Below are 27797 nucleotides of genomic sequence, written 5' to 3'. Positions count from 1 at the left end.
GGTTTCTGTTTTGTTTTATTATCTATTCTTTGGATGATTTTTTTTGTCTTGTCAATAATAAAACGTGCTTTTCCTTTTTTTTTCTCTCTATATAATCCCTGTTAACTTGCTATACGAGACTTTCACATATCTTGATTCATTGTTGTCTTTTTTTCCTGATTATTAAAGACTTTTTTGTGTGCCTCGATGTGTCGTGGACTTTATTTTTTACTTATCTTGGTCCTTTTATTTGAACAGTATTACTCTGTGTCCAATTTTGCTTTCTTATTTTTCGATGTTGAATGCATTGGTTTCTAAACGTGACAACTATAAATATCAAGAAGGTGTTTGTTCTCTTACAATCCATCATACTTAATTATATGATTAAAACTGTATAGCCATCATATTATGTGATATTATTTATTTTTACTTTGTTTAGAAACCAAGTTAATAAAGACTTCCACTTGTTCTTCGCTCTGTAGAAATGGTTCGTTCATAAGATCTTTTATTGTCAACTCTGAGATAAATGCACCATCTAACTTATGTTTGTTACATACTTCCGCCATACTCGGCAACTGGTTTCTGTTTAAGAATTTTACCAGTCGATATACTGACATATCGTGGATATCATCCGAATCTTCACAAGATTTTCCACAGCACATAAAGAACACATTTCTAGTGGTCGAGGTAGTTGTATTTTCTGCACATTGAGTATGTTCCATGTCGTCAAATGCCATCTCATCATAAATATGAGTTGTTGCGATATCAGTTTTGTTAAGTTCCATGTAAGGAGGAGATATCACCTCAGAATTCCCGTCGGAGCTGCCTTCAAACACGTTATCCTTTGAAATAAAAAAAAAAGATTGAACAAGGTCATGATTTTCTCTGAATGTTTATGACGTATTTACACTAAATCCATTGATTGTTGGATGTGAACTGTTTGATAATCTAGTTTTAGATTCATGATTGTTTTTTTATTAGTTGTTAGTGGCTTTGAACTACCTGTCATTAACTGCGAGTACTATCAGATCTGGACTTAGTGTCTTTTTGTTTTTTGGGATATGCAAATACCCGGCCACGTCCATTCTGTGTAGTAATTCTATTTGTACCCCTCTGATGAGTTGAGCCTTTTTCAACTGATTTTCATAGTTCGGCCTATGTACTGTCCCAGGTTAAAAGGGGGGGGGGATCCCGCTAACATGTTTAACCCCACAACATTATGATTGTATGTGCCTGTCCGAAGTCAGGAACCCGTAATTCGGTTGTCGTTTGTTTTTCGTTCATTTTTAGTACATAAATTAGGCCGTTAGTTATCTCGTTTGAATTGTTTTACATTTATCATTTCGGTTACCTATATTTGTTAATTTCTGTGTCAATTGGTATCTTGTGGAGAGTTGTCTCATCGGCAATGACACCACATCTTTTTTTATGTTCTCATATTTCTGTCAAGTTATTAAACTTATATTTGATGCATCTCAAAGATGTCTAAATGCTCGCATTGTTTCTATGTTTTGACTTTCATTCTTTTTGGTTAATTGTTCCTGACTAAAGTTAAATAGAAAAATTAATGCACCTAGTTTGTTTGTTATTTTGTTTTATTTGCGGTAAATGTAGCGTGGTATTTATTTAGCACTGGGTTCCGCCATTGAAGTATTATTTATATTGTCAATATAATGCTTCAATGGTTCCACTGACATCGGTACTAGTAGTCGTTTCGAAATTGTAGAGTGGTGTGGACTGTTGTTCTTAATTAAGGGCCTCATTGTGAGATAACTTTGACATAATACACCGTGTCTTCTTTTGGTATTGTTTACTACATGGAGGGATTTTGGGTCAAATTATTATTTCATCATATGCTGGTTTTTTTCTAGCAGCTTAGTTGCTGACTATATAAAAGAAATCTGAATATGGACGTCAATGGGAAAGATAGCATTCAAATAATAGAAGAACAGGAAAACAGCCAACATTTCATCATAAACGTTTATTATGTGACATGTTGGTTATACATCAACGAGTCCGCAACTAAATGACAAAAATAACCAAAGGTATATTTGGATCCTCAATGCTCTTTAACTTTGTACTTGTTTGGCTTTATACATATTTTGATTTGAGCGTCACTGATGAGTCTTATCAGTGTAGACGAAACGCGCGTCTGGCGTACTAAATTATAATCCTGGTACCTTTGATAACTATTATGCAAGATACCGATTTCATCTCAGATGACACCTTTTTTTATTTTCTTTTTTTGCAGTGTAATTATGAAGACAGTTTTTTTAGTTTTAATCACGGTCAAAAGAAAGTAAAAAAAACATGGCAATTCAACAGCTAATTTAAGAGTTATATAAGCACGTTAAAAGGGGCGTTAGTTCATGTCTACTTACGTTTACTTCCGACAAACTTGCACACTTTGTTTCGTCAACTGTAATATACATGTTCAATTGGTTAAATACATTCTCTTATGAATTGACACTTATGCATTTCCGTTACTTTTAACTTTTTTTGCTGGGATAACATTTTTTAACTAAATTTTTTTTTAATAAAATAAAACACCATCAAAAACCCGTTTCTCTTATTTCCAGTGCATTTATACATATGTAATTATGCAGTTATGCTTAAACTAAAGATAGGTAGTATTGAAACACGTGAATATCTACAATAACATCTAGCAAATGAAAACGATGGCCGGTTTGCAACTAAACTTAACGTCAACATATATGATTTTAGCCGTCTTATTGTGAACTTTACATTTCTATGTAGCAAAATCCTAGCAGCGCCTGCATATTGCGTATATATCTTCAAATTGATGCGATAACCAAGAGCTTGCGTTTCGTGATTGCAATTGTCTTGAATATAGGGGATTGTTTCTTTGGTCTGCATGATGGCTACTGGATCGCTTCCCGATAGTTCGTTCTGGAACAGCTGATATACTGCTTCTCGAGTAACAAATGGAGAGAGTGTGTGACAACTTCATTCAACATGGTCGAAACAAAAAATGGATGAATGATTGATTGACATCTTTATAATGTCACAAAATAACTGATTTCATATATTTTTGAAAAGTTAATGTACCTTGTTCATGCACTTAAGAACAAATACTTTATAGGAAGTGTTTTCTTATTCAAAGGGTATTTGTATGCACACTACTTATAATGGATGGGGACTTAAACTAACTTAGATGATCTTTATAGTGAATGTGGTTTTATAATATTTTATAGGTGTGACAAAAAAGATTTTGTAAGTGTGGCATAAAAAGTCATTATTTTTTTTAATTACTTGCAATATAAACTATGGGTGAGTAAGTGTGTCTCTTTTTGTCAAGAAACTTTTGTCCACGATCGTTCCTGATGAAAGGTATTCAGCAAACGTGTGTTATAAGCGCGAAAATCAATCGAAAATATTGATCATTAAACATTCGCTACATTTTATTGATGACGAGGAAATAAAACACATGGAGAGATTAATATTTGTTATCAGTTAGAGGTTTAACACTTGTATTTCCTCATTTAACATCCAAATACGTGGAATTAGCTATGTAAGAAACAATGAATTCAGACATTGAAGATTTATGAGGAAAAAAAGTTGAAAAAAACAACCCTAAATTCATACTGTTTGAAATGATAAAATAAGGAGCTGGGGTATGTTATCACTAAGACGACAAGCAACCAAAGTTGAAATGTAAGCAGTGTCGGGTATAAAGACCCCGACATGAAAAATATGAGACAATTCAATTGAGGCGACTAACGGCCTTGTTAATAACAAAATCATTTACAAAAACAAATATAACAGATATGAGCCAACGGCAACCACCGACAACAGGTTCATGACTTGGGATAGGCATATATAGAAAGTGGCAGGGTTAAACATCTTTGAAGTTGCCAAAACTCCTCTAAACTGTAACAATTACGTAATAGTAAAACATACTATCAGATTATAAAAAGCAGTTTGACTCATCAGATCGACACAAAGTAGATAAAAAGCATTGAACGAAAACAGAGACCAGTCCTTGCAGGGTATTTCTACATCCATTAAAACACAAGAGTTCTGAGAGTACTGACAGCTATTTCAAAACCAAAACAACTAAAAATATAATGTATCTATGACTAAAATATCAATCGCTTCATACCAAAAATTCAATGAATATAGTGTAAAGACGTCATAAACGTTTAGAGTAAAACATAACATGATTGTGTAATGCCAAAATACAGGTATCAACAGATGGTGGTATCGTGTCAGTGCATCTGTGAATAGCAATAGCATTTAGTATGGTTTTAATTTACTGATGACATGTTTATATCAATAAAAACAATATTCAAAGACCTAAGTACAGTGTTGAGTTGGTAAATAAAGGCAACAGTAGTATTTCGCTGTTCGAAAGTCATTAATCGATTGAAAAATCCGGGTTACAAACTAAAACGAGGGCACACATCAACTATAAGAGGAAAACAACGAAACACTAAATGCAACAAAAAAACAAACGACAATGTAACACACACCTAATTGAACTATATCTAGTCTTAAATGCATGTTATTTTATTACTGAATTACTGAGTTGATAGAGGCTTTGAACTAGCTGTCAGTTAACTGCGAGTACTCTCAGATCTGTACCTAATGTCTTTTTGTTATTGGGATGTACAAGTACCCGTCCACGTCGACTTGTACTTTTGTTCATCTGATGAGTTAAGCCTTTTTCGAATGATTTTTATAGTTCGTTCTTATGTTGTACTATTAAACCACTGTCCCAGGTTAAGGGAAGGGTTGGGATCCCGCTAAAATGTTTTAACAACGCCACGTTCTGTATGTACGTGCCTGTCCCAAGTCAGATAATTCAGTGGTTGTCGTTTGTTTATGTGTTGCATATTTGTTTTTTACATAAATTAGGCCGTTAGTTTTCTCGTTTTAATTGTTTTACATTGTCATTTCGGGGCCTTTTATAGCTGCCTATGCGGTATGAGCTTTGCTCATTATTAAAGGCCGTACGGTGACCTATAGCTGTTAATTTCTGTATTATTTTGGTCTCTTGTGGAGAGTCGTCTCATTAGCAATCATACCACATCTTGATGTTTTATATAAGATAACAACTGCCATTACCTGACTTGTTACCGGACATTTTGAGAAAAAAATGGTGGGTAGGTAACCTTTTAGAATAAGTTTATTTAAAGGATTGATAAGTTTATCCGGAACTTATGTTCTCAGTTAACAGCATCACCGTACAAGTTAGGATGTGCTCGTCATTTTGAAATAAGTTTTCTACATGAACAGCCTAACGTCCAAACCAAATCTATCTATTTTTTGACGAATTTGTTTTGAGCAATTTGTGGTAACGAAATTCATAACTTCATCATTTACCAGAAATACGTGGATTTTGTTAATTGAAATCCAAAAAGCGAACAACTTGTGATGCATAAACAACGTAAGACGGTGCCAAAGTAGCGTCACCGTAAAAAGAAGGGAATATTAATCTGGAAAGAAAAATTATCTCTTTGTTTCAAAATTATTTTGTATAGAATTTTTCGAGCAAAATCGAAATATCTAAATCTAGGGTTAGACAGTTATTGCTGTTAATATTTGATTTATTTAAAGTAAGTTATGTCGGTAGAATTTCGGCAGTAAAGTTAGAGAATTCTTGATTATTAAACGAAAAAATATCACCAAGATATCATCAAAAGTTTTTTAGTCCCATTCCAAGTTAGTAATGTTCGTGTGACAATCAAAATTGTACATAAAAAATATAAAATTTTGCTTTTTTGGAATTATCAATTTAAATAACAGAAAAAAAGAATTAAACAAGAATTGTAAAGTTTACAAAAATCCGAGTCTCTCTTTGGATATTGCTTTACGAAGATAATGACATCAAATACTAATAACGAGTAAAAGAACAAGTAATTTCATACATTAGCCACAACTTTTAAAACTCGTTGTTTTCACCTACGTATAACTGGTGGTTGTGGTAAAGTCACGGTTCTTGTAAATATTTCACCCTAAACTCGAAGGTTAGGGTGACATGTCGACCATAATTATTTGTAACATGATGATACACTAACATGCCAAATAATTTAACCATCATAAATAATGTATTGGTACATTAAAATGAATTCATTCTGAAATGTTATCAATTTTACACTGTAGTAAGTAATAATAATAATAATAATTATAGTAATTTAATAATAATAAATTCTTTATTTAAAGAGGGTTACTCAATTGGAGCTAGTCTAATTTTCATTAAGGCCCTCAAAAATCTTTAAATAATGCTTTATCGGTACTGACATTTAATTTGGTTTTAATAAATTAAACCGTTAGTGAATATGTATTGCTAAAAACTCTTCTTAACATTTGTGGTCCTACGTGATAAAACTTTGGTATTGTTGGACAAGGTATTGCTTTTCTCAAACTGTTACGTATTTATGACGTCTGTTCGCTAGATCCGTGTTCTGATTCACATTATAGTCTGAGAAAACCTGATTTAGTTGTAATCGACTTTGAACTAACTTTCATATGCTGTGATATATAGTTGGTAACAAGCACGTCATTTGGTTTCTAATGGATACATGTAGTTGACTAATTGGCAGTTGTTGGCATGACACGGGTTATGTTCTTCTCATATATGTTATGATGGTATGATACTAAACCCCTAACGGGAAGGATTGTGCATGATATTCATATTTAGTATGGCGTTCATTATCACTGAACTAGTATATATATTTGTTTAGGGGCCAGCTGAATGACGCATCCGGGTGCGGGAATTTCTCGCTGCATTAAAGACCTGTTGGTGACCTTCTGCTGATAACTGTTCTATGATCGGGTTGTTGTCTCTTTGACACATTCCCCATTTCCATTCTCAATTTCATACATTTCTTAAGCTCCATTTTCTACAGGAACAAGTATGCACGTGTTGTTCTGAGTACACCACACACGTCACAACTTATCATTATCAAGATGCTGATTATTGAGAAAAGTTTGACGAAAATAATTGTTAGAAAAACAGACGGAAAAGATGGTTGTAATTTAAAAAAAAAACTTTAATTGGTCTTATCAACCCATGCCTCGCTAGAATGCTCGTATCTGAGGCCAACTGTCAGTCATGATTGTTCACGGCATGTCGTTTTATGAAGATACATGTACGTATGTGACAATATTTAATTCTATCAGAAGATCAAAAGATAAAAAAAAAAAAACATGTTTGGCTTCTGTCAATGATGGTTAACCTATCAAAGTGTGTCTTCATACACAGCCCAACACGTGTGGTTGAACTTTTAACAACGAGACATCATTACAATTGTTAAAATTAATCAGTCTTTTACTTTAAGACAAGGAAGGTGTAATTTGACGAATTTATTTATTTCAGCAACACATAGGTATTTTATAACAACAAAAAACTGAATATATGAGTTATATGAAACGCGTTGGAATGTCTTGAAATCAAAACTTAGTGAATATTGCACTTCTCACTGACGGATAAAATCATACGACACATGTTTATTATAAAAATTCACACACACTTGACAAAGGACAATGGTTATCAAATATCAAAACAACGATTTGATTTTATAAATGGGGGGTCATAAATGATTTTTTAAGAATATTCACAGGTGCCTTGGTGAAGAAAAAGTATTATTACGATATATATTTAATTAAGCTATGCTTTTTTGAACATTTGTTTCGAGTATGATACCTGTTTTCAGTTGGATTTCAGATAAAATGTCACGCCCTTTCATTTTTAGAACAATACATGTATTTATAAATATATATACATCAAGGATACATGCTTAAAAAATTAACCTTAACGAATGATTGTTTGCTTATGTTGTTTTATGAAACTAGTTTTTCTTCAAAATTTCTCCTAAAACTATTAATTAACGGAGCTGCTCTTGTCTGTCACCTTGAACGACTCCTTTTTAGCTCACCTGGCCCAAGTGAGCTTTTCTCATCACTTTGCGTCCAGCGTCCGTCGTCGTCAACTTTTACAAAAATCTTCTACTCTGAAAATACTGGGCCAAATTAAACCAAACTTAGCCACAATCATCATTGGGATATCTAGTTTAAAAAATGTGTGGCGTGACCTGGCCAACCAACCAAGATGGCCGCCATGGCTAACAATAGAACATAGGGTAAAATGTAGATTTTGGCTTATAACTCTGAAACCAAAGCATTTAGATCAAATCTGACGTGAGGTAAAATTGATTATCAGGTCAAGATCTATCTGCCCTGAAATTTTCAGATGAATCGGACAAACGGTTGTTGGGTTGCTGCCCCTGAATTGGCAATTTTAAGAAATAATACCGTTTTTTTGGCTATTATCTTGAATATTATTATAGATAGAGATAAATTGTAAACATCAATAATATTCAGCAAAGTAAGATTTACAAATATGTTTGCATGACTAAAATGGTCAGATGACCCCTTAAGGAGTTATTGCCCTTTATAGTAATTTTTTTACCAATTTTTCGTAAATTTTTGTAATCCTTTACCAAAATTTTCCTCTAAAACTACTGGGCCAAATTTAACCATACTTGGCCACAATGATCATTGAGGTATCTAGTTTGAAAAATGTGTGCAGTGACCCAGCCAACCAACTAAAATGGCCGCCATCGCTAAAAATAGAACATAGGGTTAAAATGTAGATTTTGGCTTATAACTCTGAAACCAAAGCATTAAGAGCAATTCAGACATGGGGGTTAAATTGTTTTGCAATTCAAGATCTATTTGCCCTGAAATTTGCAGATGAATCCGCCAGCCGGTTGTTGGGTAGCTGCCCCTGAATTGGTAATTTTTAAGGAAATTTTGCTGTTTTTGGTTATTATCTTGAATACTATTATAAATAGAGATAACGTGAACTGTAAACAGCAATAATGTTCAGCAAAGTAAGATCCACAAATAAGTCAACATGACGCAAAAAGGTCAATTGACCCCTTAAGGAGTTATTGCCCTTTTTAGTCAATTTTTAATAATTTTGTAAATTTTGTAAATTTTTGTAAATTTTAGCAAAATATTTTTCTCTGTAACTAATTGGCCAAGTTCATTATAAATAGAGATTATTGTAAGAAGCAAGAATGTTCAGGAAAGTAAGATATACAAACACATCACCATCACCAAAACACAATTTTGTCATTAATCCATCTGTGCTCTTTGTTTAATATGCACATAGACCAAGGTGAGCGACACAGGCTCTTAAGAGCTTCTAGTTATGTTTAGGGTATGTTACTCTTTTATATATATTTGACTGGTTATAAATTACTTGCAGCTGGACGTTAAATAATAAATTGATTTATTAAGCAATATTTATGGATTGTGTAGCGATATCTTCTAAATATGCATTTGCATTTGTTTTTGTTTTTTCCAGACCTACTAGTATTTCTTTGTACTTTCAGAAATTATTGGCAGTTTTTTCTTTAGCTTAGGCTCACATCGAACAGCAAGCTATAAAGGGCCCCTAATGTGTGTATTATTTAAAATAATGAAAACAAACCGTAACTTACGAGACGAGAGACGCTCAAACGGCTTTGGTATGTCCTCTGATTGTATTGAAATGGTCCGTCTCCGTCTGTCTGGTCTGACAGGTCCAGAACTAGCTCCTGATTGGTTGGACATTAGAGATTGTCTGCTGACAGAAGATTTTGTAAGTCTTGGTGGAATATCCGGAACATATTCCTCTTTTACTTCTAAAAGTCTCGTTCTCGTTTTTAAATATTCCAAGTACAACTTTGCTATCATATCACTACTATAAAGATGTTTTGGCACGAAAAATGCATTTTTATATGGTTTTGAGATATTTGGAGATGACATTTCCAGAATAAGCCGTAAGCCACACGAGACTGGTATAATGAAATGTGTTTGTTGACCTCCTGGGAAAGTTTCCCTGTAACCAAGAACAAATTCCTCGCTTACAATATTTGTTAATATGTAATTACCCGGTGCATACAACTCACTAGGATGTTCGTATTCATCCTTAATCACTATATTTTGTAATCCAAAATCATGAACAATTTCCTTCAACGTTTCTTCTTCGTCTAATAGAATCTTAAAGTTTAAAGGTGTTTCTTCCGAAATGAAAACAGGATCATCTAAAAGTCGGACAACAATTCCTTTGTCGTGTTCAATGTCGGTTAATTCAACAACGCTTCCACTTTTCACTATCCTTTTTTGCCATGGGGATATCGGTGTTTCAAATGGTGCTTCAACACTGAACCACGTGGACTTATCCTGGTGAATCTCAGCAACCGAACTACAACGTTTTCCAAGCCTGTGTACTTTCCCGTGATAGTCTAAAGGAATACGAATTTGGCCTTCGGTTACTCTATCAATTCCTTCCACAAGATCCAAATTCTTCACCAATTCCAACACTAGAATATCCCCTGCAGCAAATGGTAAGTCCCTTACGGCTTCCACTACCCGAACCCTCTGTGGTAAAACAAATATTATATCACTGAGGCATTTGATGTCCTCCGTTAACGACATAGTCTTTAAACATAATCTCGTCGATATGTTTTATATGTTAACATTGAAAGCTATGCACAGGTATGATCTGCTTTTATGACATAATTATATATTTTTATCAAACTCTACAAATCTAGTGGACTTGAAGTGAGGTTATGCATAAAAATATTTCAGGTAGATTGTTAAAAAAGTCAAAAAAAAAATTGTATGCACTAGTGTACATTTTGTTAAATTTCTTTTATGTTGATTAATCAAACAAATCTCTTGAATGTGAATGGGATTTCAACAGATATGCGGAACTTCTTGACTAGGTAATAAATCCTCTTTTTTTAAATGTTTAATCATTTTATTATGCAATTATGATATAAAAGTCAACAAATAACATCGTAAATGTTGGTTTTAAATCATTACATAACGAGCAGTCAAAAAGGTTCAAGTATATGTGTCAATTTTGCGTTATCACGGTTTCCGTCCGAACGTAACGTTTTTGTATGGATTGGTTGTTAGTTATACTCAACGTCCAGTGGCAAATATTTCATGCATAATCAGAAGAACGTTTTATAACAACATTCCTGAAGTATGCCTGAGACCAAGGATTTATAAAGTATACTATACAAATCCTTGCTCAGACCAAAAAGTGTATAGCTAGAAATATAAACATACCGACAAGATTTAAACGACACTTCACACACTTTCCTTCGATAGACATAAACAGAAAAGCTCTAAACAGACGGGCATGATCAGCAAAGTTCTCATGAAGGAGTTACAAGCTTGTGTGTAGAACTTTTTCTTAGTTTTAATACATTTAAAGGCTTCAGTATCAATAAAAATTACCTCCCAAAAAAACCGTACACACCAAATCGAGCAGCTGTACTCGCCTCCCCTTTCCCCACGTTCAATTGAAACGCACAATAAAAAGAACCTGCAGCTACCAATAAGATGACCACATATATTCAAATAAGGAAATGCACGGCACATAATTTGGAAAGTATGATCAAATGTAATTGCTTGTACAGGAAACGTGCTTACATGGCTACGACTGTTGGTTGGATATTTCCTCGTTATAAAAATACTTTAGACATTTTGGTCTCGAGCGTCATTGAAAAGACTTAAATTGTCGAAATGCGCGCATCTGATGCTGATGCAGTCAAATTGGTACAGTTAATGTTATTGTCAGCTTTGCTCAAAACCAAATTTACAAAGCCAAACACATGAAATACGCGAAGGTATAAAATCCTACAGAACCTTTAACCAGAACAGTTAAAATCGCCGGTGTTGGTTAACTTCGATCATCTTATCTGATTTGCTTTCCCGGCTTACTTTGTTCGGAGAATAAGAAAATAATCTCACCAATTTAAATTAAAAATATATTATCGTGATCAATCAATCAAGTGGAATTCTTTTTCAAGATTATCCCCGTACTATACAAAAAGATAAGAAGAAGTGGTATGATTGCCAATGAGATAATTTTTTACAAGAGGCCAAATGACACAGACATTAACAGCTATAGGCCATCGTACGGCCTTCGACAATGAGCAAAGCCCATACCGCAAAGTCAGCTATAAAAAGCCACGAAATCACAATTTTAAACAATGCAAACGAGAAAACTTACGGTCTAATTAATGTACAAAAACAAATATGTAACACAGCAACAAACGACAAACACTGAATTACACAAGCAGCTGACATACAGCGAACACAAGACAGAGGTGTTAAAGTACAGAGGGGTTGTGTTTGATATTCATATTACGAAGACATAATCTTTCAATCAGTTTAATGGAGGTCTGGAGCTGGCATGTCAGTAGCTGCTAGTAGTCCTTTGTTAAGTGTATGTATCATTGTTATTTTACGTTGTTTCTTTTGTTACCTATTCTGACATCGGACTCTGACTTCTTTTAAACCGAGTTTTACTGTGCGTATTGCTGTGTATTTGTTTTTCTACATTGGCTAGAGTTATAGGTGGAGAGTCGAGAAACAAGTTTAAACCAGCGAGCATTTTGCGCCTGTCCCAATCTGGAGCAACTGGCCATTGTTAGTCTTGTTTGATTTTAAATTTTAATTCATTTATATTTTTCAGAGTTTAGAATGCCGTCCATTATCACTGAACAGTACACATTTTATTTAGAGGCCAGCTGAAGCATGCCTCCGAGTGAGGCATTTAAAGTTATCGCTGTGTCGAAGACCTATTGGTGGCCTTCATCTATTTTCTACTCTTTGGTCGGGTTGTCTCTTTGACACATTCCCAATGTCCATTCTCAATTTTTTAACATAAAAACTCGCAAAACAGAATGGACGTGACCGTGCATATGTACATGCCAACAACAAAAGACATTAAGTACATATCTGAGAGTACTCTACATAATTTATGTTCTGTAAGTAATATTTGGTACACACATAAGTATTTTCTCCAATTATGTCTCTAAAGGGTTTTCATACAATATAGAATGAGGAAGCATCGCTGATAGGTGAATGTACCCATTAGATTACTTGCACCTGTGATTTGAGCGTTAATATACATATCAACCATACGCGAAACGTGTCGTGTAAACAGAAGTAAAATTGAAAAATATTAAACAAATAAACAACTATTAAAAAGTATTTATTTTAAAGATTACGCAATTCCAAATCTAAGGTAATGAAATAAATGTTTTAACTTGAATCAATAGTTTATATTTCTGATTTAAGTTTTTACGGACTCTTTGAGCAGATAGGTGTTAATACAAAATTCTGCGATTGGTGATTGCAGATCATATGGAAATCTTCAACTTTTAATAATCATATTCATATGCAAGTAAAATATGTATGTACCAAAAATAAGATTTAAGTAATAATTTAACAAAGGGTATACATTTTAGGGGAAACAAAGGACGTCAATCCATATATTTTTTTTATTTTGATAAGGACACTTGTTATTACGCTTTTCTTGATTTATCTCCGTCGGGAAAACGTTAACCTAAATTGAAAGGCAACGATGTATAATAACGAGCTATATGACCAAAAAGGACCTTAAACGAAAAGCCAAAGTTTCTAAGGTCAGCTCTGTCTGTGAGAGTAAGAATCATAGTTTCTCAATAACTTCTAAGTTTACCAACGAAAAATTAATTTCAATATGAAGGCAATATGCAAACATGAATCATCCTTTTTCAATAGTTTGGCATAAATATCAATAACCTTAATGCTGTAGTAAGGGGACATCTTCTTGGTTGCGTGGGATGTTTAAATACGCAGCAACGTTCGTACAGAATGAGGACATAAGTCACCACCCATTTTTTCCTACCTTTCTGACGAAACAGAAGAAGACATAAGGAATTAAAAGATTGATAAAAAAAATCATAGACCCCATTACCCTCAAACCCTCTTCTTTTCCAAAGATGAAAATGAATAATTGGTGCCTTATTTGGCTCTCTGTTATAATAAATGCAATATATTTAGAGCGTATGCTATAACAACAATAACTCAAAGCGCTTAACATTACCTGTTGTCGCTATTTTTCAGGCTTTTTAAACAAATAGTCCATATTACCCTACATACGTAGGCTTATTTGTTTTTTTTTGCAACAATTACCTATTACATTTTTCTTATTTGATGTCCCGAATATATGTGAAATAATTATCACTGGACTTTAATAACCAGCAATCAAACAATTTAAGAGATTACATGGTCCAGTGACCTTGCCTCGCAGATAGGAGAAAAAACAAAACCGACACAATATTCTTAGGTCAGAGTTGGAAGAGGATAATAATACAAAGTTCGATAAAAAGATATGCAGGTAAAGTGCAATGTTTGTCACTGGACTCTAATCACCAGTAATCAAACGATTTCGACGATTTAATACGTAGTCCATACTTTGCCTTACTACCCAGGCACTTGCCTCAGAAAATATTTTTCCTATATACCCTTATTGTTAGCTTAACATAAATGGATTTCAAAGTGACCTCACCAGATGAGCATCTCTGGCTTGCAAAATGTTCTGTAAATACAGTAAATTCAGAAATGAATTTATTTTTTTGCTGATTAAGGGACACGAATGCAAACTTTATTGAGCGATATAAGGAAAGTTTCAATCAAAAAGTGCAATCAGAATGGGTGATTTGTTTAATAAGTTGAGGTCTCATTGGCATACAACATGTACACTAAAATCTCCTTTCTTCATGTACATGATATTTTACAGTTTAACAATAAATAATTAATGCAATGCCCTATTAAAAACCTGTAGAGACAGAATTATGTAGCAAGTTCACAATAAAAAAACATGTATACTCAAATCTCCTTTCTTCATGTGCATGATATTTTAATTTAACTATAAACAATGAAGGCATTTGCCTTAAAAAATTGTAGAGACAGAATTATGTAGCAGGTTTACAATACAAAAGTTTCTAAATCAATCGAGGGTGTAGTGCCAAATAAGCTCCATGAAAATGAGATTTGCCTACTGAATTACAACTGCCCTCGATATCTCATTGTCTACCTATATTAGGTGCATCTACAACTTACAAACACTAACAAGTGTTGATGTTGTACATCTACTCTTTTAATGATGGATTGGTGTTAAATGTCAGGTGGTGAAAATAACTTTCAGGCATAGATTACCTTAGCATTATTTGGCACAACTTTTTTGGAATTTTGGATCCTAATGCTCTTCAACTTTGTACTTGTTTGGCTTTATAAATATTTTGATATGAGCGTCACTGATGAGTCTTATGTAGACAAAACGCACGTCTGGCGTACTAAATTATAATCCTGGTACCTTTGATAACTATATTTCATAGCCCATAAAAACATGTTTATGTAATAGAACTATGGACTTGGTACTCAACCTATGTTCTGAGCTGGGCTTTTAAAGTGCTATTTAACAAGGTATGTAGACAAAACGCACGTTTGGCGTACTAAATTATAATCCTGGTACCTTTGATAACTATATTTCATATCCCATAAAAACATGTTAATGTAATAGAACTATGGACTTGGTACTCAACCTATGTGCTGATCTGGGCTTTTAAAGTGCTAGTTTACAAGGTAACAGTCCAGAAAAGACTTGTCACCCTATGCAGACACATTATTCTGACTTTTTTTTAATGAACTGTGCTTAGCAGAGAAGCAGCAAACATTCATCACTCAAGACAAGCTCACTACCATCAAGGCAGTGTGTTGCAACTTTTTCAAGGGCGAGACACAAATCACTATTCAATCAATAAAGATTTTTCTTATTTTCTTATAAGTGCTTAGTAACTGTTATTTACTATACTGTTAAAACCAAGTGTATTTCTTGTAGTGATTTTTGAAACCTTTGATTATCCACTGATAGTGATTAAAAGGACAGGTTTGGAATTTTTAATAGAAAATTAGTTTAATACCATTTAATACCTGTATGTGCCTGTCCCAAGTCACAACATAATTAATGGTTACCTTATGTCAATTTTTAATGTAAGAATCTGGACACACAATATAAATTGCTGAACATGTGAATGAACAGCGGTACTGTCATGTCTTCTAATGAACTTTTGTCCTATTAGCTTGCACATTATATATCAGACACTGTGGCAGAACGTTGAACTAATACAATAAACCATCCTGAATAAGCATGTAATAAATGTTGACAAATATTATGCAGCATATTGCTAGACGGTAAGCAACAATCAATTTATCCATAATATAAATCATTGGTGTGGCTACAGCTGATGCTTACATTTATTTGAATAAATATCATACATTATTATTTTTAACAAGAGTGCACACGCTGAAATGTCTTGCCTGTTTAACTAAAAATTTTTGATTTTATTTTGATAGGTCCTACAGATAAAATTTACTTAAAGTTTCACATAAACTGAACATCATCAATGACCCATGAAAATGAAGTTAAGGTTAGATAATCCAAGCCAGGGACATGTACACCTTACAATCAATCCATAAACCAAATATAGTTTATACAGCTTATATTTGACATGAAAAGATTATTGTATCATACCCATATTGTAGGAAGGATGTTTAACTCAATTCTTTAGAACCAATATTTTGCTCAAATATTGGCTCTCCTTTAGACTGATTGACTGTTGCAAGCTTAATGTTCATTGGCAAGTATTTCATGGTTTGAAAGACAAACCATAACAGAAGCACTGAAAATGATGTCACCTAGAAATCCTACAAAGGGATGTCACCTTAAACAATTTCCAAAGAGGATAACAGATGCAGAATAAAATGCTTCACTGAGCACAGCCTGATACAGCTGCCGAGGTTAAATCTTGAGCAGTTGGGGCAAGTTTGGACACAATATTTAAGCATTATACTTTTAAATTTTTGACATAATATAGTTTTCTTACATAAAATAAATGTGCAATTAAAGATTTCTTCTTGGCCCTAATTCCAAAACTGTTGGTACCATAACCCCCAAAATCAATTCCAACCTTCCTTTTGTGGTATTGAACCTTCTTGTAAAATTTTATAGAGATTCGTTCATTATAACTAAATTAATTGTCTGGAAACCAAATGTGTCTTCTGACAACGACAAAGCAGACAACAACATCATATCATTATACAAACCCTAGTAAAGGTTTGCAGTATATACAAATGTAGTATAAAAATAACACATGCAAGTGTATATTATTTTTTATTTGTGATTATTTCAAATTTTATAATTATGTTTCTTTATTTGCATTTAATGTGTAATAGATAATAATCACAAGGGAAGTAATGTATAATGACTGACAAAAAAGGTGGGAAAATACAATGATTTGTGTAAAATCAATCAAGATGTGTATTGATGTAACAAGTGCTTCCTGATTAATGTCATCTTTCATTTTAAATGCATTTTGGTTAATCATAAAACATACAAAACATAATCTTACATGAGATTTGGGGGAAATAATGAAATATCAATTATACAAATCAGTTGTATGCCAGTAATAATTTACACTATAATTTGTATCAATTTGTGTTGACTATCTGTCTAATAAATATAATAAAAATGTTCATAATCTCAGTAAAATGTATCATATTGTAGTAAAAATTTTAAAAATTCAATAGTGAGACATGAAGATAACATAGGTATTGGCTATTTTTCATTGCTGTAAAAAAAAATTGTATTTTACGCAGATTTTACTCCAAAATTCATATAGTTCACAATTCTATGAAAAAGATATGAATTTTGAAGTTGCATTAAACTCTCTTGCTTTTCTCTTCTTTCTTTATCAAGGAGTCACAACAAAAGCGACCTTGTCTAATGACATAACAGAGAAATAATATTGTTTTTTTGCTGATCAGTGAACAAGAAGAAAACTTGGCTACATATATCTTTTTAAAATCATCTGAGAAACAGATTTCACAACGCTATCTCCTAATATACTATATTACTTCTCTCTCAAAGTTAAATTTCAAAATGGATCAGCGAGTCTCACATTTTAAATTCTAAAACTTATCCGTCTAGTACTCAATGCAGTAGAAGAAACCTATATATAAATTAAATTAAAAAACATTTATTTTTTATTGTCTTTGTACTTTAAATTAATGTGTGTTCATCTGTGCTTTTATACTTAAATAAAGAGTGCAAGTACGGGTACTTGCATAAATATCGAAACCATTATTATATTAAAAACTCAAACAATCACCAATTCATTAGTAAATGGTTCATTTTTTAACAACTCTGGACCTCAAGTCTAATATAGACTTACTTTGTATGGATGTGAAAAAAAAAGATGGACAAACAAAAAAATATAAGCAAGTCGTATAGTTTTCACATAATACTTAAAATTGAGCATTGTTAATGTTTTATGTATATCTAATTTGTTAACAGCAAACATTACCATGCAATTGCAGAAGATGTTGCCAATAGATAGTTATCATGACATTGTCACACTGCTTTAATATTGAAAACAATTAATTTCATTCACAAAAAAAACCTAAAAAAAAACAAATGTACCAATTTTATTTTTTCTTTGCTGGTGGAAAATGCCCCAAAAGTGCTGTGCTAATTTGAAGAAAATATATACAAGAGTATAAGTTTTCTTGGACATTGAAAAAAATTCTTATATGTTTTGTAAAATGAGCCATCAATGTATCATTTTGTTTGAGTACTTGAAAAGTACATATTAGTTTCAAAATTAAAGGGAAAAATTCAAAGACGCATAATTGCGTTGATAGCGTCAAATTAAATGTTTACATATAATATAACACGTACAAAAAACATTTCAAGAACCAGGTGCTCCGCAGGGCACAGCTTTATATGACCGCAGAGGACGAACCCTGAACAGTTGGGGCAAGTATGGACACAACATTCAAGCTTGATACAGCTCTGAATTTGGATTGTGATCAAATTCTTGACATAATATGAGTTTCTGACACAAAACAAATGTCAAGATCTTACAAATCTATTATGCAATATTGTGCAATTAAAGATTTCTTCTTCAAACTTTTCAAAAATTTGAAATTTGAGAAATTTGGGGAAAAAAAATTGAAAACTTCTACCACCCCCTTTATTAGCAATAAGTCCAAAACCTGACATTTCTTTATACATTATTTACAAGAAGTATAAGGGAGATAAATCCAAACATACCAAACATTGTATGTTAAATGTTTTTGATTTACCTCCCTTACACTGCTTTTAAATTGTCTTAACTGTCCGTTGATCAATAAAAAAACCTAGTTTTCCCCTTTTTTTGCCCCTAATTCCAAAACATTTTAAGCCATAACCCCCAAAGTCATTACTAACCATCCCTTAATGGTATGGACACTTGTGGTATAGATTCATCCACTTAAACACAAGTTATTGTTTGAAAACTACAAAAATGTTTATTTCTGGCCCCTAATTCCTAAACAATTAGGACCATAACCCCAAAAAGCCAATTCCAACCTTCCTTTAGTGGTATTGAACCTTCTGGTAAAAATTTATAGAGATCCATTCTCTAAATCTTAAGTTATTGTCCTGAAAACTTAGTTTTCCCCTTTTTTTGCCCCTAATTTCCCCTTTTTTTGCCCCTAATTCCAAAACATTTTAAGCCATAACCCCCAAAGTCATTACTAACCATCCCTTAATGGTATGGACACTTGTGGTATAGATTCATCCACTTAAACACAAGTTATTGTTTGAAAACTACAAAAATGTTTATTTTTGGCCCCTAATTCCTAAACAATTAGGACCATAACCCCAAAAAGCCAATTCCAACCTTCCTTTAGTGGTATTGAACCTTCTGGTAAAAATTTATAGAGATCCATTCTCTAAATCTTAAGTTATTGTCCTGAAAACTTAGTTTTCCCCTTTTTTTGCCCCTAATTTCGCCTTTTTTTAGCCCCCAATTCCAAAACATTTTGAGCCATAACCCCTCAAAGTCATCCCTAACCATATCTTCATGGTATGGAAACTTGTGGTATAATTTCAGAGAGATTCATACACTTAAACACAAGTTATTATTTGAAATCTACAAAATTGCTTATTTTGGGTCCCCTTTTTGGCCCCTAATTCCTAAACTATTGGGACCATTATCCCCAAAATCAATCCCAACCTTCCTTTAGTTGTATTAAACCTTTTGGTAAAAATTTATAGAGATCCATTCCCTAAATCTTAAGTTATTGTCCTGAAAACCTAGTTTTCCCCTTTTTTTGCCCCTAATTTCGCCTTTATTAGCCCCTAATTCCAAAAAGTTTTGAGCCATAACCCCCCAAAGTCATCCCTAACCATATCTTCATGGTATGGAAACTTGTGGTATAATTTCAGAGATTCATACACTTAAACACAAGTTGTTGTTTGAAAACTACAAAATTGCTTATTTTGGGCCCCTTTTTGGCCCCTAATTCCTAAACTATTAGGACCATAACCCCCAAAATCAATCCCAACCTTCCTTTAGTGGTATAAAACCTTCTGGTAAAAATTCATAGAGATCCATTCCCTAAATCTTAAGTTATTGTCCAGAAACTAATGTGTCTTTGGACGACGCAGACAACAACATGATACCACTATACCACACAAATTATTTTTTGCGGTCGTATAAAAATTATATATTTGAAATATTTGAATTTTTCAAATTCACTGACCAAAATCAGCAAAAACTAAAAATCTATGAATAGGGCCAAGGTCCATAAAATTAAATAATTCTACATTATATGTAATAATAAGGAAGGGAGGTAATGGATTAAAAATTTACTGACTGAATGAAGTATATGTTCAAATAAATAAATACATTTGATGATAACAATATTGCACTAAATATAACAAATTAATATGATACATATACTGTTAAAAATTTCTAAATCTCCAGCATTTTGCAAAAAATTGAATTTCAATGTACACTAAAGAGAGAACTTCATGTAAATTTAAAATAACATAAAAATCATTACTTAACAATCAACAAATAAAATAACATAACAATAAAACATCTTATTGGCAGATTATGTTTGAGGCTTATGTAGGGTACCCCCTTTAGTCACAAGATTTAAAAATTGTCACCAGGTCACTTGAAAGCAAACTATATAGATATAAACTGTTCTTTTTCTCAGTTTTAAACATTTTTAAAGGTCACAGGTCTTTTAAAATCGGATGTCAGGTCACAATGTTGACTGATAAATTTCCTAAGGTCAGATTCAACCATGTAAGGGCTAAGTTTGCCTATAATGTCAATTGTCTAGATTGTTTAATATCAGGGTTGATGGTCACAATTGACTATTTTGTCCCATTAAATTTTGTTTAAAACAACAATAAGTTTTTATAAGTATATCTTTTGAATTTAGTCTAATCTTAAAGTCATATATTTAATGTGGCCATACCTGTTAATTGTACATACATATGTCGTTGACATAAGTACTGTATTACAAATAATGAAAAGATGTCTTTGATTTGGAGAAAAAATATGAGGGCAAAATCTATAGTACCAAAAAGAAATACTAGTACACAAAATTTTCTTAATTTGGAGAGTCTTCATACAGATCACTCTAATTTAAGAGTTTGTCAAAATATAAATAGATTAAGATATTTAGATTCAAAAGAGGACTATTAAAAAGAACCCAACCAAATCTAGCCTACTAAAACCTTATTCAAAACGAACCCACTGAAACCTTATTACTTATACAGTAACTGTAAGTCCTATTTAAATAGATATAGCAATTACCTAAACTTATAATTCACAATGAGGCAATGAAACAGCAAGGAAGAACATACTAATAATACATTGGGAAATACTGAATAAAGGGAAATTGGATATACTTGTCTTTGGAGCTAAACAACTCTTTCTTTTAACTTCATAAACATTTTCACATGGCCTTTGTCTTCTACTGAGACTGAACTGCTGTAGTACTGATATAGAAAGAAGGGAGCTGTGTTTGAATTGATTTTAAATTATGATTTTCCAACAACAATGAGCATATATATCGTAATTAACCATTAAAGAATGATTCGTTTGTTAAAATAAAATGTTTGAGCACTTTTACAGACAAAATGAGAACACAAGACAGTGATAGTAAAATATTACAGCACTCTTAAAAGACAACCACTTAAATAAAATTACATATTATTTCCCCATAATTTTTATTTTTACATCCCACATTTTTATTCAATATTTTTATTTTACACTTTGTATTTTATAGCATATGTATTACCAGGACTGTGCATTCAACTATTACCATTTCATTACTCCAGTCAACAGCACATTCTAATAACAACATACTTGAAAGTAGAATTTTTTATGGTAATGTGAGTTTAAGTTCTGTCATTGAAGTAAGACATTTCAAATATGCATCTTACCACCAGTCTTTATTTTAAAATTTATTTCAAATTATCTATCTTTTTGAGAGAAAAACACACAATTTTTCAAGCAGGACATTGCTATAACTAGATGACATATGCCCTTAAATAAAATAAATAGTGTCCAAATTTGTCAATTACAATTCATAAAACTTTAAATCATGTTATGTCTGAATCTTAACACAGCAAACTTGTTAAAATATGACCAAATATTGATATATACAATTGAATAAAATGTTTTATTTTCTGCATAAACAACCCTTTTGGTTCACTGATGTTTGTATTCAAATAAACATTGAATATTGATTAATAATGATAATTTAGATTAAGTACTAAATGCACAGTTTTTATATCACTTTATGAATATGCATTTGCATGGATCACATTATATTATATCTGCCACAGGGTACATGTTGCACCACATTGGGTCTATTATCCTCTTGTGCTGACATACAAGTACCACTGTACCTAATGCCTCATGAATGGAATGTTGCATCATGGTCCTGAGACTTGAACAGTGAACACACAGGGCTAGGAATCATCTGGATCTGCTAAGTATTTGCCTGAAATATAACATCAGGGCATATTAAATATCATTACATTAATTTGCACTCTTATTTACATAACATTTATAAATCTTAGTAAACATAGGAACAAACTGTCACACATATCATATGGGGAAACTTTATAAGAATTTAAGCAGTTAAATTTTGAATCATCTGCTTGTGAAACATGAAGCTGATGAATAATAGTTTAACATTGATATACAGCAGAAGGGCAAATTACATATCATTACTTGAAAAAAAAAATATCCGTGAAAAAGTTTTTACTAACATCAAATCATCCCTTTTAATTTTTGTTACCTGCTCCAAATCTTTTCTTTGCAAGTGATATCCTATATCCAGAACCTATTAATTCAAAGTCTATTCCCGATAACGATGCTCCTTCACATATAAATTGTACGGCGGCCGTGGCAGGTTTACTTGGACCTGATTTTAAGTGGAATTTAGCTCTAACACAACCTTCTCTAGCTTCTTCACTAACTTCTGATATATCGTTCAGTTTCCACATTCCTCTTTGGCTTTCTTCATTCCTAGAAACCAACAAAGAAATTGAAAAATTCTTCAGTTCAACTTTTTTGGTTAGTTTTTTGTTGTTGTTATCACTGCAGACATTGTTGGACATTTGGATGACATTAAAAAAATAACCTTTCATTTAACACTTGAAAGAAAATTTGGTAAAATAGGGGTTTGCCATCAATTTAAGACTGAAGTTGGTGGCAACTTTATTCGTTTTGACTTATTATTTACGGATCACTATTTGTGAACATATATATGCAGACTAACTCTACCTAAATGAGTAAAACACAATTGAACATGGTCATTCAGCACTTGCAAACCATGAGGTCAAGGTTGTATTGTGTTAGACTAACATGGCTCCTTATAAATCAGATATTGACAACATATAATTAGGTATATTCTCAGAAATAGACCTTTCAGGTAACTTTCATTTTAAGAATAAGTAGAATAGATGCAATTCACACACTTTCACCAAACACCATTGGATTATTCTGAATGAATTTCCTTATCAATACAAGAATCGACTTACCACACACCCTCAGGTGTACTTTTCATACTAGTAACTTCTCCACTGACTGGAATCATTAATGATATATTTTTTAACGTTGATGGGTTTGACATTGGTAAAGGATTAAATTTATAATCCAATCGTACATCTGTATGAGTAGGTTCACACTTCCAGTAGACAACCAATGGTAATGGACAACTCCCTACACCAGACAAAGCTTTAGCCTACCAGTAAATAAGTAATCATCTTTATAATTTACATGTAATTTACTCAAATATTGTCAGTGCCAATTTTATGATGAACCAAAATACATGTGGTTTATTTTCTAATTTTATTTTAACTTAAATTCAACAACAAAGAATGACTTCTTCCCTGAATATCTCAAGTATTATCAGCTAACTCTAAGGATCAATTTTACTTAATATAATGATCATGTAAGTGGATTCTTAATGGCTGACATCAATAATGGTTTATCAATAAGAAGGCCTAATCCAACTGTACTCATTTTAATACAGTTAACACTGAATATTTTATTACTGTCTTGTAAGGACTTAATGAACTTCTTTCCAATTCTTGCTGTGTATTTGTTATCAAAGCTCAGAACATCCTGATTGCGGAAGTAGATTAAAAAAAGGATTTGTAAAATGATTACCTGGTACTTAAGAATATCAATATTAAAATACGAGGCAGTTTTATTTTCTTCTCCTTGGGTTTTTAGATGTCCACATAAAGCAGCCATGTCAAAATGGTATGAAAGACTATCTGATGAACTTTGGTCAACATCTCTGAAATGACACAAAATAAAGAATTAATATATTCCATACAGTTCATTTCAAATAACAGAAAACAAATGAATGTTACAATAATATATGATCATACAGTGCAATTCGTAACACACAAAGGATCTTAGTGTTTTTTTTAGTTGGATTGCTGTCTACGTTAGTATATACCCCAAACCTCTCTCCATTCATACATGCTTCATCAAAAGTTAATACATCGTAAAGATATGGCTAACATTTATATGTTTTTTCAAACTCCAAATGGCATTTAGATTAAGAACACGTAATGAAGCACTATGGCATTATGTATAAAGATTTTGTAAGTGTATCAACAACTAACAGGATTGATAAGAAATGCAGAAAAATATCATGTGTAAATATATATAAAAGAAAAAAAACAAATAGACAAAATCACTGAACACCATCCTGCTCACCTTTACCCTTGGAGTAAACATAATGGTGTAATAAAAACACTTACTGAATAACGAGTTGCTGATTGAGTAGTACTTGTTCTAATCGGTCTGTATTTTTGATTCTAAAACTTAAGAGTGCTGGTGATGGATTTTCTGTGAAGACTCGTACAACACCAGCAGGAAATGACATCATTACATTCCCTGTTATCTTGACCATACATCTGTAAGAGACAAATTCAACTTTTGTAACATTCTAAACAAGTACGAATGAATTTTATATGTCAACTACATTAATAATATATTGTTCTGTCTATAGTGCTAGCTTTATGTTGATTTAATAATCTTACTTCCTGAATGAATTGGCTATTTCACATTTAGGTCTAGTACTTTTGTCATTTGCAGAATTTGTGAATATTCTTTCACTTGGAAATGCAAATATCTTAACAAGTTACTATGGATTCATGGGTACCAATTTTTCAATAGCCAGGATATCTTACTCCAGTATAATACAAAGCCTTCTCAATGGGTTTTAGATTATGTGAATTCATGGTCAATTTTATAGTGAATATGTGATTACCAGACCAAATACTTTTTTGAATATATATATTTGATAATCTAGGATTGTATTTTTGATTATTTGATTATGTTGTTTAGAAAAAAAGTAAATGATTAGGTGATTATATTGGCAAAACATTTGTGATTATGTGATTACTTGGACACCCATATGAGGGGCCTCAATATATAACAATATAACTTACTTTGTAGCATCTGTTCCTCTGAAGAGTGAATTAATAGTTTCTGTGAAAGCTATAGCTAGCGGAACTGTATCAGACATGCCTATAGTTAACGGACTCGGTCCACGGGATGCACCAATGGGCATAGATGTCGTACTGAATGTAACACTGCTACTACTCTCCGACCTTGACATGAAAGCTGGACTAGTTCTTCCTCCTGCTGTTACCCGAGCTGGAACCTAACAAAACAGATCCAATTACAAGTTAAGGTCCAACTTGTATGTCAAGGTCATTCTCCCAACCAGAGTAAACTTACCTTATAAGAGAGATGACCTTTAAACTTATGTTCAAAATGAATAGAATTATAATATTGCGACTCAACATATTTTGGTATATAGAGGTCATTGGTATAGTAGGTTTGACTGCATATTCTTTTAATGGAGATTTTAGTTGTGTAGTTATTATTAGTTCTGTATCAAAGTAAACATTTTTTTAGAATACAGATTGGCACATCTTATGTCGTTGTTGGCAGACACAATATTTTTTTTTGCTAAATAAACTGCTTTGCTGAGCGGAGCTGGATACGCCCACAGAGGTCAAACCCTGAACAATTGGTGCAAAAATGGACACAATATTCAAGTTTGATAAAGGTCTAAATTTGGATTTTAATTAAATATTTGACCATTTACAGGTTTCTGAATTAATGTCAAAGAACTTGAAATTGGTTATATAAGTTGAATTTATATTAAAGATTTCTTGCTGTTGTGCAATACACTGTGCTGTTGCGCAATACTTAGTAAATCTGTTGTCAGACTATAAACAGTTAAAGTTCAATTTCTTCTCAATGTCATATTTGAAAATTATGAAAATCAATAGGGAGATTACATCAATAGCTATTAATAATTCACCAAAGTTTCATGAGAACTGTTGAAAGCATTCTTGAGTTATTGTCCAAAAACAGGAAAATCCCTCCTTTTACTGTGGATACCAATTTTCGTGGATTTCCTGGGTACAAGTTTACCACGAATTTAAATGTTCAACGAAATGCAAATTTTCCATTGGCTTGTATACGCATTTTTGGCAAAACCACGAAATTAAATATCCACGAAATTATGAGTTTTCCTCAATCCACGAAAATTGGTACCAACGAAAATAAATGAATCCACAGTATAATGAATAAAACCCATTAACTCGAAATATAAAATCTAAAATTTATAAAATTCTAAAGGGAGCTTACAATAACAGATATAAACAATTGACCAAAGATTCATGAGGACGGCTGAAAGCGTTTCTAAGTTATTGACCGAAAACTGGAAAATCCCCCCTTTTTTAATGAATAAAACCCTGTAACTTGAAAACATAAATTCTAAAATTTCTAAAAATCGAAAGGGAGCTCATGTCAATAGATGTTAACAATTCACCAAAATTTCTTGCAAGTTGGTGAAAGCAATCTTGAGATATTGTCAGAAAACTGGAAAATCCCCCCTTTTTTAATGAATAAAACCCTAAAACTCAGAAACGGTATATCTGAAATTTCTAAAAAAACAAAATGAGCTCACGTCAATAGACCAAAGTTTCATGCATATTGGATAAAGCGCGTTTGAGTTAATGTCTGACATATTGACGAGGGGCAGACAGACAGACAGACAGACAGACAGATGGACAACGATATACCATAAAATGTCTCATAAACGGGCAAGAACCTTGATTAAAATTTATAAAATTCCCATCGTAGAAAGAAAGCACTGCATATTCTACATTATTAGCCAGTAAAGGCAGCTACCCAACTTACCTGTGGAGCTATTACTGATGTCCGTGAGGGAGGTCGCTGAGGTGGCATTGGTAAATTAAAACTACCATTTAATGGCGAGGTAAGTTGACTGGAGGCTGATGATATATTATCAGGTTTATCAGATTTGGATTGAAGACTAGTTGAAGGACTAATACTACCATTTAATATATCGGATGTATCTACAGAAAATGGAAACACAAGTTTTTATATGTATATAACACTTGAATCAATGTTGGTATAACTAGTCAAATGTAATTCATTAAAGTTTTAATTTAAAATTTGAGATGGTTACAGTTCAATAACTAAATATTTTCTGTTCAAACTAAGCTTCTATTTCTTTTGACGATGCTATTTTCCCCC

At 32.5% G+C, this 27797-nt stretch overlaps 2 protein-coding genes across 5 annotated transcripts in view; both read right to left on the bottom strand.

Moving 5' to 3' along the window:
* Window positions 1-385: 385 nt before the first annotated feature.
* Window positions 386-10459, bottom strand: LOC143064801 (uncharacterized). Its single transcript, XM_076237918.1, has 3 exons — window positions 9453-10459; window positions 2361-2398; window positions 386-821 (listed from the first exon to the last, which is right to left on the bottom strand). The coding sequence occupies exons 1-3, from the start codon at window positions 10429-10431 to the stop codon at window positions 396-398; spliced, it is 1443 nt and encodes a 480-aa protein (XP_076094033.1). The 5' UTR covers window positions 10432-10459; the 3' UTR covers window positions 386-395.
* A 6539-nt stretch (window positions 10460-16998) lies between these two features.
* LOC143064810 (F-BAR domain only protein 2-like) overlaps window positions 16999-27797 on the bottom strand; it is a 35343-nt gene continuing 24544 nt past the window's right edge. For all 4 annotated transcript variants that reach the window (XM_076237931.1, XM_076237946.1, XM_076237939.1 and 1 more), the window contains 7 exons: window positions 27438-27616; window positions 25670-25884; window positions 24977-25132; window positions 24372-24504; window positions 23741-23943; window positions 22996-23225; window positions 16999-22695 (listed from right to left, as the gene is read on the bottom strand). In XM_076237931.1, coding sequence (XP_076094046.1) covers window positions 22664-22695; window positions 22996-23225; window positions 23741-23943; window positions 24372-24504; window positions 24977-25132; window positions 25670-25884; window positions 27438-27616 — 1148 coding nt within the window. In that variant the 3' untranslated portion in view covers window positions 16999-22663. The remainder of the gene's footprint in view (window positions 22696-22995; window positions 23226-23740; window positions 23944-24371; window positions 24505-24976; window positions 25133-25669; window positions 25885-27437; window positions 27617-27797) is intronic.

Source organism: Mytilus galloprovincialis, chromosome 1, assembly GCF_965363235.1.
Source record: "Mytilus galloprovincialis chromosome 1, xbMytGall1.hap1.1, whole genome shotgun sequence".
NCBI lineage: Eukaryota > Metazoa > Mollusca > Bivalvia > Mytilida > Mytilidae > Mytilus > Mytilus galloprovincialis.
The sequence above is the reverse complement of the archived record's forward strand: the minus strand, read 5'-3'. Positions and strand labels throughout refer to the sequence as shown.